Source organism: Symphodus melops (genome assembly GCF_947650265.1).
Source record: "Symphodus melops genome assembly, chromosome: 14".
Classification (NCBI taxonomy): Eukaryota; Metazoa; Chordata; class Actinopteri; order Labriformes; family Labridae; genus Symphodus; species Symphodus melops.
Window position 1 is genome coordinate 15,576,494 of NC_136704.1, and position 14,709 is coordinate 15,591,202.

General features: G+C 41.7%; 1 protein-coding gene across 2 annotated transcripts in view; it reads right to left on the reverse strand.

The window, feature by feature from the left end:
* kcnb2b (potassium voltage-gated channel subfamily B member 2b) overlaps positions 1-13,851 on the reverse strand; it is an 82,440-nt gene extending 68,589 nt beyond the window's left edge. The window contains exons 1-2 of one of the 2 annotated variants that reach the window (XM_079361667.1): positions 13,314-13,851; positions 11,482-12,190 (exon numbers count right to left, since the gene is read on the reverse strand). In XM_079361667.1, the coding sequence (XP_079217793.1) occupies positions 11,482-12,066 (585 nt within the window). In that variant the 5' untranslated portion in view covers positions 12,067-12,190; positions 13,314-13,851. Of the gene's footprint in view, positions 1-11,481; positions 12,369-13,313 lie in introns of those variants that run through there. The other variant, XM_079361668.1, reaches the window with a different exon arrangement.
* Positions 13,852-14,709: the final 858 nt, after the last annotated feature.

The window sequence follows — 14,709 nt, forward strand, 5'->3', positions numbered from 1 at the left end:
ATCCTCTGCCATGGGCATGAACTGTCAAAAAGTGTGCTCAAACTTTTATGACTAAATGTGTGGACTATCGCTGAAAAACTTTTTTTCAGAATGGATGTCAGACAGATTGAAATTAAAGGTGCATTCAAGCATTTGAAACGGGGCAGAGTTACTGTGGTCAGCACTGAGGAGGAACTCCTGTGGCTAAGCAGATGACAAAGTAGGCTCTCACACACACACACACACACACACACACACACACACACACACACACACACACACACACACACACACACACACACACAAACAAAGAGCTTCAGATATAATAATAACTTCTTTTGTCACTTCCGGGGGTGCAGAGAGACAGTAAACAGCTGGTAGCACGGCCCACAGTGACGCCAGGAGCGTGATGACAAAAGAGAAAAGAAGCTAAATTAGGAAAAAAATAGGAGGAGGTGATGAGGAAGAAATGTGAAGAAATGCCTTTACCAAATCAAGACATTTCAATTCTTCACCCAGTATCCATATGGCAATGGCCACGTCACTTCAGCCTCCCACTGATCCTGGCAATCCGTCTCTTTTCTCTTACACATCCTCAGAGGCGTCCTCTTAAAGCAAAGGTTTTTAATTAATCTCTTATATCCCTACAAAACCAAGTCCCTGTTCTGCCGCTTTTACCCTGGAGACCCTCTGACCGTCGGCAACACACTATTCTTCTTCTTTCAAACTCAACTTGAGAACCTGCTTCTATTCTTTTTTCTTTATTCTCAAACAAAGGAGAGCAGATTATTACATCCTAGTGCAATTAAAAATGACAGCATTTCTACGCTCATCATATCACAGCGCCAACTGCACCGGCTATGACTGTATGAGCTAATTTGAAACCCTTCGCTGCACAATAGGAGGTAATTCCAGTGTCATCGAGAACTCCTGAAGCGTTGTTAGAAGTGACACAAACAGAAAATGAGCGAAAACACTTCAACGGGGTAAAGAAAAACATCCCAGCGAGGGTAAGACTGAGCTGCACGAGCGTTTCCCTTACATTTGCATTCGGGGTTGGTTTGTGGGGGCTGAGGTACCAGCTGCTCTGCCTCTCACACAGCCTGTATAGAGATGAATTGCTCCCTGGGTGTCAATAAGTCACCATGGCGCACACTGGTCACCATGGAAACAACACAAAAACAGCATTTCCGGGGACACAAGTGAAATTAACTTGTTTACACGTGCCTTTTTTTCCTTTCCCAGTAATCCTTGAAGGGGTTTTCTCAGTTGGAGAAGATAGAAAGCCCTCCAAGGATATTCCCTTTTGTTATTTCAGGCTCCTCAGTGTGTCATTTATCAAGTTGTCTGGGTTGTTTGTGTATTCATTGCTGAGACAGAATGAAGAAGCAACACCTCCATGATGGAGCTCTGCAAGCCAACGTGAAGTCGGAACACCTGAGGAAGCATTTCTATGACCCTAAATACTAAATCATAAATACGAGTGATATAGAGCAAAATGTAAAAAACACTATCATGAATACCAATGCACTCTCATATCACTGCCGCTATGATGGAACTGTGGGCAGGATCACAATTCAGCGTTGTCACCCTGAGTGTGCGTAAATAAAGACGGAAAAATGAAGGCGGAAGGAAAAAGGGAGGGAAGTTAGAGGTATAAGAGGAAAAGGAAGATCGGAAAATCTAATGTAAAAAGCAGGCTCTGAGGGCAGCTTGGGTGGTAAACGGGGAATACTGAAAAGGTGAAGGATATTGAAAGAGAGATGGCATGGGGGGAGCGAGGGAGGCAACAGTGGCACCCAGAGAAAGCCGGCTCAGCAGTTTTTGTAAGTTCACTGATAAAGAGGTGTGTGTGTGTGTGTATACTGGCACCTGTTTGTGTGGTGTACTAGCGAGGGCATATTGTGCGTATTAAAGTACGTATGTGCAGGGATGTGGAAGACTGACTGTTAGCTGTGAGTGTGTGTATTTGTGTGTTTTTGTGTGAAGGGGGCTCACTGAAGCATGTAATAGAGACCTGGTGTTCTTAGTGTTTAGAATGATGACTCTTCTCTTCCTGTTCTCTTCCCGTCTCCCCCTATTTCTGATGCCTTCTGAGACGAGGAAAACAGCAGGAGAAGGGTTGAGCACACCTCACACGGGGGGCAGCGAGGGAGGCAATGAGGAGTAGGACGGGGAGGAGACGAGGAGGAAGGAACACATTAGCCTCTTTCTCGGAGTGTCACTCAGGATGGCGGTGCCAGATCGAGCTGACGCCCGCTGCTGCTCCTCAGCCACTCCCCGCCTTGAATGGGATTTATGTCTCGCTCTGATGGTGCTCAGACCCGGGGCTTTTTGCCAGTTTACATCCCCTGGACTTTTTGCAGGATGAACAAGCACGAAGTGTGCAACTCATACAGAGTGTGTTACAAGAAACGGTATAGCAGGAACATTAATAATGCTGTGAGAAGCTTTAATACGACAGTTTCCTCATAGCAATGACACAATAAAAAAGGACTCTGCAGTCTCTGTTAGCTCTATGAAACTTTTTAGCTTCCTTTTGAGAGTTGAGACTTTCAGTTTTCCGGCCTGCAGCCGTTGTCTTGAAAACTGTTGAAAACAGCTCTCATTGCATTGTGTATGGCTGTAAGCCAAAAGTAGCAGACCATACTTGCATGCCATCCTAAAAACGCTTTTATACATGCCTGGGGAGTTTGTGTGACAGAAAACCTAACCAGACCAAGCGATTCAATAAGTCATTTATTAAGACAAGTAGTCAGAAACATCCCCCTACAGCTTCTGAAATTAGAGTTATTGCTTCTTTCTTTTTGGTTTGGGTCAAAATAAGCAAAATATCCAAAGATTTTATGCCGCTGGTCTGACAAACCGAGACAGTTAAAGAGGGCTAACATTTTCCATAGATCAAATGAATTGTTTATGAAAATAGTCCTCTGTAGCAGCAGCCCTCATCATAACAGATTTGTTCTTAGGAAATGTGAGGGTGTATTCCGGGGATGACAGAAGAATTACTAATAAGACTTCAGCCATCAGGCCACCCGCACCATCTGGCCTCTCATTAGGCCTGGCTTGTATTGAACATGTTGTTTGTACTAGACTTGTTTCAAAGCGAGTTTTTCTTGTTCTTCTGAATCTCTCTTCCCTCTGTTCCAATATTTGTGCAGATAACAGTGTTTATTAGTTGGGCCTCATGACTGTCATTTCATGATGTAGGGATTCATTCATGAATCACCACACGCATGTTCAAGTGTAATACTCGCATGTTCAAGTGTAATACTCCTGAAGACAGGCGAGTGGGCTCTTCTGTGACAGCTTCGCCTCTGAGCTGCATCCTAAGTGTAATTCCTCTGCATGCGAGTTCCTACAAGTAATCATGAAAATGGAAGAAAGCAGCGGCTGTTTATTTGTGCAAAGCAAAGCAAAAACAAGAAGAAGATGGAGGTGTGTTTTCCTGTTGCTGCAGACATTGAAAAATGGGTATTTTGGAAATAATTAAAAACGTACAACAGCTCTGTTTGCACAAATCAATTCTGAGAATCAGCTGCATCAATAGCCTTCTTCTTCTTCAAGTTCAACATCTTCCACTGCCTCACTTCAGATTTTCCCTTCTAAGCCTGCGGGTGAGACTCACAGTTACTGTGCTTACATTGCATCAATAAAGGGCTGCAGTGTCCTACCCTGCTCTTCAGTTTAAATATGACTGGGATAACTGCAGGAAAACCCATGACATCAAGTCAGCCTCTTAGCAGTGGGAGATAATCTTTGCTTTTAAAGTCAAAGATTGTTTGTTTGACAAACTACTGATTTTTAAGTTCAATTGCATATTGTTTGCTTGCTACATCATTTTGAATCTACACTGTAGTGCACCTCACTGGATGTTACGTAAGCAACTCCACTGCTAAGAATTCAACTGTAAAGCTACAATCTAACACATTTCAAACAGGTTGAAGTAGTTCACAGTTAACTGACATTAAAGCATTAAATGCTCATCTTTAACTGTTGTTGAAGTTTATTTTTGGCTGCTCAGTAACAAAAGCATCAATTCAAACAGCAACAACACAAGAGTGGAGTGTAAAATGCTCTACTGCTTACGCCTCTCTCAGCTTGTTGTCCATATGAGGAAAATCATGATAAGAGTGAGTAAGTAGCACAACATGCTTGTGATTATTCGCTGAATAAAAAAACAATCATTCATCTTTATGTAAACCATAAGAGGAGTAAAATAACCTCAGGGAAAGAATAGCTTCTTAGTTTGCAATTCAATTCCCTGTGACTATAAAAAGCTTGCACTATCCTTTAACCCCAATTTTATGCCATTTTAAACCAAATCATAAGTAAACTGATTTTAATTTAGTTTAATCCTTACGCTGCAGGTGCATTTATAGAATGAAAAAAGAAAATCAGCAGTGGACAGAGAGACTGGGTTCAACTGTGTCACGGAACATCCAGATGATAAATGCCGCGTCCTCGGCCAATGCACTGGCCAAAGGACTAATGTCACCTGTAATCTAGGAGGTTCACTCTTATCTGATTATGATTGTGGGGTAAAGAGGATTTAGGTGCTGTTGCCTAAATGCCAGGCTGTACTGATTAGAGACTTGGAGGCAGGCTTATGTAACTATAGGAGACTGCAGAAGGTGTGTTCCACCTAAATGACAAACTCCTCTCCTGTAGTACATCCGGATGGCCCACTAAAGGCCAAATAAGATAATGTAGTACATTACTTACAGCTGAAGCTTGGAGATGCTCTTCATATTGTTATCCCCTTGAGAGAAATAACTGACTTCAAAACATCAAAATCAGATTTTTCAACAGACAAGGTCAGCATCCCTTTGGCAGGCTTTTCACCAAATAAGCAAAATGTCCAGGAAAAATATCTGTTTGCCAAACAGGCCGAGGACATTTTTCTCCTAAAATGCTGATGCCTATTGATTTTACCTTCTGAAGATTGACCACAATCTATACAGAGACGACGGAATGATAAGAAGACCACCTTTTTAAATTTAACCCCAGGGCACTTAATGGGAGGATGTTTGACTGTAAACTGACTAAAGGCCTGCAGCTTATCACCTTCCTCCATCTTTAACTCTCACACTGTCAGAAACTACATCAATATGCACAAAAGACCAAATGCTTCCTTCACTGCTGTTAAAGCATGGGAGGATATGGATGGATGGATGAAGAGTAAGAGGCTGTCAGTAGCAGTGATATGAAACAAGTGCTGTTAATGAATTGTACAGTGCCACACTAGAGCTAGTTTTCCTTCTGATGTTTCATAGGTCCAAGAGTAATCACCTAAACATTTTTCGGTATTGTTTATTCTTTTTCGATTGAACAGCAACTCAAAAATCAAGTAAAAGTGGAACTTAGGTCATATTTCAATTTAAACAACATATTGTAAGATAACAGCTGTTGTTGTCCTCCCACCATTCGCAGAATAATGTTTAGCTAAGTGGCTAAAAGCTAATAATAGCATCTGGCTAATAAAAGTTGTAAAATGCTAACTCGAATTTTATTTCTAAGCTATTGCAATGTTAGCTTGGAAGCTTAAATAAAATTAGCTGTTATCTAGCAGTAGTTGTTTTCAAATATATTGTTGTTGTCAGTTGCTAGTTAAGACCCACTTCAACTAAAAACCAGAAACACTGCAGTACATTGTTCTGATAGTGCTGGAGCCGCTTAACATGAGTGTGACATCAGAGACAAATTGCTGCATTGTGAATGTAGTGAGTTAAAAGGATAAATATAACCAAAGTGACATTCACAAAGATTGGCATTTGAGGTGTCTGCTGCAGTACTGTATTATGCTACAGTCTCCTCACATGGTGTCATCATCGTCAGCTGTGTCTGTGCTGGACTCACTTCGGCTGCTCTACAGCGTGGGAGGACCAAACAGCACAAGTCTGCGCCCATACAGGCCCATTGCTTAGCATTCCCACTAGATAGACTCGATTATTAGATAAGAAAAGACTAATGGTGCACAGCCACATTAAGAGCAAGCACGGGGCTAGACACGGCTGATGTAGGGAGGAGTGAGGGAGATAGAAAACCCAACTTGAAAGGTCTGGCAAGTACAAACATTGATCTCTTTAAAATGCTCTGAATCTTTGGCCATTATTTTCCAGGACTGCCCACACACTGAATGGACTCTAAATTGAAGAAAAGCCTGAAGAGGGGAATGGTTTCTCTGAAGTGAAGCTATATTACAGCTTTAATATTTCATACAACATTGTTAATATTCTGGAAAGCTTTGCACAACACAAATCAAAGCAAAAACATGCTGCTCTTGCAAACTGAGCTCTACTTCTATTTAAATTGAGCACTGTAGGCTTCCATGTAACAACTAATAGCATTAATTTATGATACCAGCACCACAGCCTGACTCGTATGTTAATATTGAAGCTCTCACTAAATCACCAGTTGTGAAGCTAACGGTTGGCAACGTCCTGATATTTATTATACACTTTCTGCATTTCGTTGTGCCTTTCTGGAAATAGAAAGAAATGCACTTGAGGAGTCTAATCCCAATAGCAATCGCATTGACAAAATATACACAGTTGCAAAAACCCTGGCAGGTTACAAATTACACTTGTGCGTTCAAAGATCTGTCTATGCTGGAAAGATGATTGGCTATGGTATTGCTTTTAAACGGGGAATTATGAAAGCAACTGTCAGTGCAGTAGAGACTTTCTGTAACACTTTATAAATCCTGTATGTATGACTTACTCTGCAGCTAGGTAATATGAATAAGAGTTGTCCATCCTCAGCCTCCTGGTACTGCTCAATGGTGGTAAGTAAGGCAGCATTTTTACATCCATTAAAATGTTGATGTGTTTTTTTTTAAGTATGTTACAAGGTGATGTTACCACAATGGTTGGCACAGCATTTTAAACTTGTTTGTTAAATCCCAGACAACAAGACTCTGGTAAGGAACTTTGGATTGTGACGATTGTTGCACCCTGTGTTGACAAGGTGCTTCGCCTTTTCTCTGCTGATCTTGTCCTGCATATGTGTAACTAATATTTAGCGCTGCTTGTGAAATGTATCACTCACAATGAATCTATGCTGAGGAAAATATTAACAAAGTCTGTTCCTGCAGCATGCTCTTTCTCACTCTGTCTGACCTCTACCCTCTCTAGTTACAATTTAAATGGCAAGTTATTGTCTTCTCTACTTCTAGCTTCTATACTGTACGTCAAGTCAATTTTAGTTTTAGTCTGTTATAAAGCCAACTAAAACTTGTAAATTTCTCATTAATTTAGAATATGCATAACATGATTTATTTATTTATGTATTTGAAATATAAATCCTACAGTAATGCAGCACTTTGTGTACTGTTTTCCTGTGTGAGCTTTGCTAAGTGTGCAGCGAAAGCAATGACTCATTGCAAACAGAAGAGGGTCAGAGAAGTACAAATCCTTCTGGCTCCATATCAAGGATGCCACGTTCTCCATGATTAATAGAAATGATAGCCTACAGTAAGGAAACAAAGGCAACATCCTTTGGATATTTTCGCACAATAATCTTTTATAATGTTATAGCATGTGACAGCTGTTGACCACAGGCTAGAATCTGAGAAAATACAAATTTTCTTCAATTTTTGCAATTCCATTTTGAATTAAACCTCCAAAACACACCTGTCATGGAAGTTCAGCTGAGGATATCCCAGTGTGAAGCTCCTGCAGGTGTCCTTTTCAGTACAAGGGCTTACAAGATCATGTTGTGACATTAGCGTCCTGCTTTTTTCCCCTGGATGCTCACTTGTGTCAAGCCAAGCACCAGATAGAACCGGACACCAAGTAACTCCCTGACCCTCCTTCTGTTCCTCCTCACACAGCCAGGTCACTCGGCCAAAAGTCATGGGTCAAGTCATGCAAGAACACAAAAAGGCCACTGCATTAGCCCACGTCCTCGTTGTTTTGACTATTGCAGTCATCATTCATTTGAAAAAGGTTTGCAAAGATCTAGCTTAGCATCCAGAAGTAGGGGGACTGCATCTCTTAAGCTCCATTCCCACCAAGCGATTTAGTTCTGTTCATCTTGGTACAGAACATATTTTGTGGGGTTTCCATAGACTAAAGCCAGGAAAGAGCCTCAAATTACCGACCCGTACCATCCACTTTTTGGTACCCTTCTGTTGTGGTGCCAAGAATATCGATCTGATCCTAAAAAGTGGGGCGAAACACTGAGGTGCGTTGATTGGTCCCGGACGACGGCTGCATTAAAAGACAGTAAACACAACCCCGCCGCGTTTAAATACCCAGTCAATGTTTTTTTGGCTATATATTTTTCCTCGTGGCACCAAAAAAAAAAGCTTGATTGCGTTTTGTAACAAAGAGCCACATGCCAATGCACAGTTTCTCACTCAGAAGTGTTGTTATGATGTCAAGCGTCCGTTGCGCAAAATACTATGAAGTTATTTCTTCTCTGTTTTCTCCTTTCATTAAAAAAAAAAAAGTTGGTCATTTTTCAGGAGGGCTGCACCGTCGCTGCTAAATGCATTTAGGGGAAACACTGCAATGACAAAGTAGATAAGCAATTCATCTGTTGTCTGATGTTGGTCTTTGTTTACTGTGGTGCATTTTTCTTCGTTGAATTTATTAGCGGTGTACACTCTGTCGCGCTGCCAGAATGTCAATGTCAAAATGTATTTTACGTAGCTGACGCGGCTATGGGCATCTGGCTAAAGACGCCGCCGAAACGCAAACAGGAGCAGGCTTCACACGAACCAAACCGTACCAAGCTGTACTGATCCATACTGGGCCGCTTAGGGGAAACAGGGCTTTACATCACTGTCATGCTCTCAGGGCTTTTCCAACCACATCTTTTCACTCCCAGCTTTCACAAACAATTACGCTTTGTTTTCTTCCTCTTTTTTTTGTTGCAATGACAGCAACCTTTACAATTCTGCGAGGGCTTGCACAAACCCCCAAGGCATGCATTCCTGTTTTTGCTGATAAATGTAATCCTAGCTTGATTGACCCTCCTTAAAAGGTCAGCCCTCTCATACTTAACCTTTATTTAAGAGCAGAGAGTTCTATAGGTTCCATAAAATAGCACTTACAGTCTTGTCTGATTAAGGGAGGGACTGAGAGAAAAAGAGATAATATATCTGCCAGAATACTCAGATTGCATTTAATAAAGGGCTCAGGTTACCTTGTATAAAAGTACACAGCTGTGTACCAGCCTGCAATGGCCTTTCCTTGGTCAAGGGCTTTCAAGGGTTCTCACTGCACCCACAAAAGGCTTCCCTGACCTCGGGGAACTGCTATCTGACAGTCGAACACCCCCTGAGAGTCTTCTTTGAAATGTACTTTCAGCCGTGTATAACCTTCGTGCGATCGCAGGGCAGAGCCATTACAGTCGCGTTCAAGTTCTCCTGGTGGAGCACTCAGCAGAATATCAATGCAATTTGAATTAGGGTGGGATTTCCCTTGAAGGTTTCACAGGCTTCCCCCACATGATAGTGATCAGGTCAGCAATACCCTGATGCGTCTTGATACCGGGGGACCACATTAAGAAGGCGAATCACTTCAAATATCCCATCAGATTACTGCTGCCACCCGAGTTTGACTGGCGTTAGATATTGGCAGCCTCTTTATAATTGATTCTTATGGTATACAGCTTCCTTGTGGAGGCTGAAGACTATTATTAAGCTGAGGCGGGGGGCCAGTCAGTCACAAATCACTGGGTGAAAACCAGCTTTGCAGGGTTAATATAGAAAGGAAAGGAAACATGTTTAGACGCACAATAAAAGAATCTCCACTAAGTATTATGTCACATGTATTTATTTATAACGTCTTCAAAACTGAAAGCAGTTCTTTGAATTTAGATCAAGATGAACGAGGTCTGACAATTATTATACACTTTAGATTGTTGTGTATTAGCACAAAATTGTTTTATCCTTGCTCTCGGTTATTTCATCTACGCTCCTGATTCTTTAATCTGCGCTTCAGTTTCATTTATTTACAGCCTTCATTTTTGAATTTTCACTTATTCTTCGAACTATACTCTAGATCCCTGAATCCAGACCACTCTGTGGTCCAGAGTCTTTTTTTTATTATTATTATTATTTACTCTACACTCACTTGAATGCAGGCCTGTTGTTCCTTACATTTCTGCTCCTTTTAAATTCGTTCTCTGTATTGCTAATTCTTAACTCATTTCTTGACTCTAGGCTCTATATTCTTGGACATATAGTCTTTATTCTTGAATTCAACCTCCTGATACTTTAATATACAACCTACATTTCTAAATCTCCCTTTTTGATTCTTGAATCAACTGCTCTTATTCTTTAATCTGCGCTCTATCTTTTTGAATCGACACTCTAGATTCTTGAATCCACATTCTTTTCCTCAATGGGAGAGTCTGCAACAATGCACCACACAGCACTCACAGCACATCAGGAGCTGTGTTTCTCACACAGAGCTTAGGATGTGTCTTCAATCGGACACATTCAAAGGGGCCCTGTGTTTATGATCCTCTGACAGGGAATATAATCCTGAGGACAACCCTGTCCTGCACTACCTGGTGATGAGATCAGGATACTGGAGAACCAAAGGTAAATTACCAGTGATTGGATTTCATCAGGGTTGACCTACCTAATTGGGCACTGAGTCAGAGCAGGGATGAGGTGAGAAGGAGGAGGAGGAGTTGAAAGAGACGTCATTGTTTTGGCAAGCCTTGACATTTCCACGCAGTTTTTGAATTTCTGCGGGACTGATCAAGAATGAGTGAATCCTGCCTGTGTCTGATGCAGCATATTTCGACAAAAGTTTTTCACGGGAAGCGAGAAGCATTGAAGTCTACCTCCGTTTGCATCAAACAAACGAAGAAATGTGCTCAGAATGAAAATAGCAAACAGCTCCGCTCATAACAGTTAACCCCAACACACCTGCAACTAACTTTTGACGTCATCCTGTCAGATACAGAATGAAGAAAATCCACAACGACTGATGCACCAGAAAGCACCAGAAAGGAGGCATAAAAATATCCCTACGAAAGAAGAGCCGTGTCACAAATCTACTCAATACTGACATACTTTATCCCAGCAAGAAAAACAACACCCGTCGCTGACGTACTCAACAATTATTTTCTTTAAAGCAAATGCAGTCTAATTTTAGCCCCTGCAGTAATTTGTAAGTTGTAAGTGCCAAAACTTTACATTTCTTCTCCATGGTGTTTGCTTGGGTATCACGCATCCACATCATATTTTTGCTACATATTTTTCCATATTTAGTCGCCTCTTGACAATGGTTGCTTTGTACAAAAGTTGGACCCAGACAGATTACAGAAGAAAATACCTGATGAGAGTACAGTACACACCTGTTTCAGATTCAAATAGATGGAATCTTGCTTTTTTTTTTTTTTACACGTGGGAGTAGGCCTTTAAAAGCAAGTGTGCTTGTAATGTGCTATCATCCAGGCGGAGTGTTCTGCTTTGAATGTGATCAGGGAATGTGAGAAGGGGGCAGTGCGATCACACTTCTTGTTTTGGTACCCTACCTTGGCAGCCACTGAGGAGCTGGGCTTCTCCAGGAGATCCCACAGCTTCTTCCTCTTGTCTGGGCAGCAGGTGTTATCAAACTCTCCCTCGCCCTCCCTCTCCCTCATCGTCTCAGCCTCTCTCCGCAGCTCCTCGTTCATCTGCTCCTTTTTCTGGTGGTAGCGGGCCTGGCAGCACGACTCAAGGTAGATCTCGTCAATCCCCCAGTAGTCTAACTCTTGGCCGAACGAAAGGGCACACATCTCTTCCATCATGTGTAACTTTCCTGTGCGATAAAAGTTCAGGATGGAAGTGAAGGCTCCTGGGTGCCGGTCAAAGAAGTATTCGTTTTCGTTTAGGCTGTAGTCGTCGCAGACTTCCATAAGGGACTCATGGGTGTTGCAGTCTCGAAGCTTGCCAAGCCGGGTCCTGGGTAGCCGGTCCAAGGTCCGCCACAACACCTCGTGGTTTAGACCCCCGACGTTGAGGCGGACTCTGCGGGAGCGGGCTTTGGTGCGGATGATGTCAATGGGTTCAGGTGGCAGGGAGGGAGCGTTTCTGATGTTTTGGGGCTTGAGCCCTGCTGGTCCACTCTGCTCAGCCATTTTGATGGAAGAGGAGACTTATTGAGGATGTTAAAATGACAAAAAAAGGTGGGGAGAGGGATAGAAAAAAGGGATCTATGGTATTAAACTAAGTAGGATCCTCCTTAGCAAAGTCCCTCCATGACTGAGAAAACAAGTAAGAGACAAGACACAGTTTGTGAGATAACACATTCACTGATCGCACAGAAGTTAATCACTTTATGCAATACAAAGGTAACTTTTTCACAATCCTTTTAATACTTTGTGTTTCTCTCGAGGAATAAAAATAAATCTGTTCCTTTCAAGCAAGCACGAGGACACCACATTTCTAGTCAAAAATAGTAACAGCTGTTATTGATCCCTTTCGTTTCATTTCTAAGACATGTCCGACAGAATCAATGGTTTTGTTTTAACAGTCAATATGGCTGCTTTGCTTTGCTCTCCCCTCCAGCGCTGCTGTGGCTATAGGGGGGAAGGAACTCCTGCTTGAGCACCACTTCCTATGCAGCCTCATCGGTCGAAATGGGACTCAGCGAGTGGTTAGTCAGGAGACAAATGGACTGAAAGGAGCCCTTTAAATCCACTGATATATTCTGGATGGGGAAAGCATGTTTGAGTTATTTTGGCTTTTTTTATGTTACTTCAAATGTTCAAATATATTTTGTCCTGTTATATTTGGTTAATATAATCAGAATCTTTGAAAAACATCCTCATGCTTAAGAAAAAAGGTAATTCTATAAACATTTTAATTTGCCTCAAACACTTGCATTAGCCTTTAATATGATTTATAAAGTTGTAAATATCAATGTATTCAATCTGCATAATTGAAGGAAGCAGTTCCCAATTAGAAACATCCTTTTACAGGATTGAATTAAGCTGACGTATTGAATGGAACATTTTTAGCGGCATGTAACACTTCCAAATGTGTTCTATCTGCAATAAAGCAGCATATTTACTATCCAAACCAAGTGTTTTTGGTGGATAAATATCGATACATAGTATTATACAGTTTTCCTCAAAGCAGGATTACATTGGTGATTCCTATATCCTATCTTGTTCTGCAGTCCTTAAATTCAGAAACACTGCATATACCTGTTACGCTACAACGTATTTTCTGTTTGGTCAGGTTTTAGTTGTCTTAACACCTTGAGCAGTATGTAAATCAGTTTTCAAAACCTGTCCTGGCAACACATGAGATGTGTTTTCCATTCCATTCAAAGTGGTCTCCAAATTCGTAAAAAAAAGTAACCGAAAACAGTTTCTCTCACCTTGCCGAGATAAACCACCTTTTGCATGCAAACTCCTCTCGTTCCTGAGGGAGTAGAAGATGAAATGGGAGCCGGGATCCCCCTCCAGTCAAGCGGCTACAGCTGAAGAGAGAACTCCGCGGTCTCCGCGGAGAGAACGCGCGTCCCACATTTTGTTGAAAATGAGTAGCGAGGAGAAGAAAAAAAGAGTGAATGTCTTCATCTATAAGCGGTTACCGGGACGAAACCAGCCCTGTTTCGCCATTGAAGCACTGGGGAAATACAGTCATGTCTGCCTTCATCCAAAAACAGCCTGGCGCGTGAGAAGAAGACAGGCTCACTGAATCACTGAGTGCTGCAGACGTCGCGCGCGTAAAAGGCAACGGGAAGGAACGGGATAAGCGAACTGCGGAGTGTCCCGCTGTATACTACATGAGGAGGAGTAGAGGGGTGCACACGGGCTGCACCACGTCCCAGAGGTGACACCTCAATGTAACTGGATAGGAGAGTGTCCTCTCTTAGAACAAAATAAAACACCTCAATTTGTGTTCTAAAAATCTATAAGTGTAGGAGCACGATAATGTGGGAGCGCGCGCGATTTGATTTACTGGTTAAATTATTCTGAAATATCAGTTTAGGATAAACACAGACACACAGGCGTCTGTAGTAATGTTTTTATTTCAAATGATATACTGTAAGGTGACAGTTTGCTTTTACAGACGACTTATAGTGAAATGACCATGAAATTTAAAATTTCCTATCAATGTTTATAGACAATAAAACCTAAGCTCTCATGACAAGAAATGTACAGAATCTTCTCTGAGGGGAGAAAGGAAAGAAAATAGTATTTAAACAAATGGTATTATTTATGCTTCTGTTTGGAACATGAGTAAAACAAATACACCCCCCCTCTCCCTCCCCCTCACAACAAAGAATTTACAAGCAAAGTATCTTAACCATGAAACATGACAAAGACTTGCTCCATTTGATGTAATATGCAACCTGAGCTGGACAAGACAGGCTGGCACTACCAGTTCTACCCCTTTTATTGTGACCACTTCAAAGAACTGCCAGCATTGATAAACCCGGGCAGGTATGCCTCCAAGTAATCAAAATCCATCTTATCTATAAGCCATCAATATGCAATGATCTCCCAACTCCTAGGTCTTAAATGAATAAATAGAGATATTAAATTATGTATCCCGTATTATCCCTCAGATCGTTACCTACAGCACTCGAGTGCTCACTCCTCTCCTCCTCTGTCCTCTTCTCCTATCTCTCCCCTCACTCTCACTTCATATGAGTGCTGTTCAATACAGCAAAGATATTTCCTCCATATAGAGTTAATATGTCAGTTGAACATTTCCCTTTAGCCAAGCGTTTTTTTCTGGCCAGAATTTGATTACACACTGCGTAT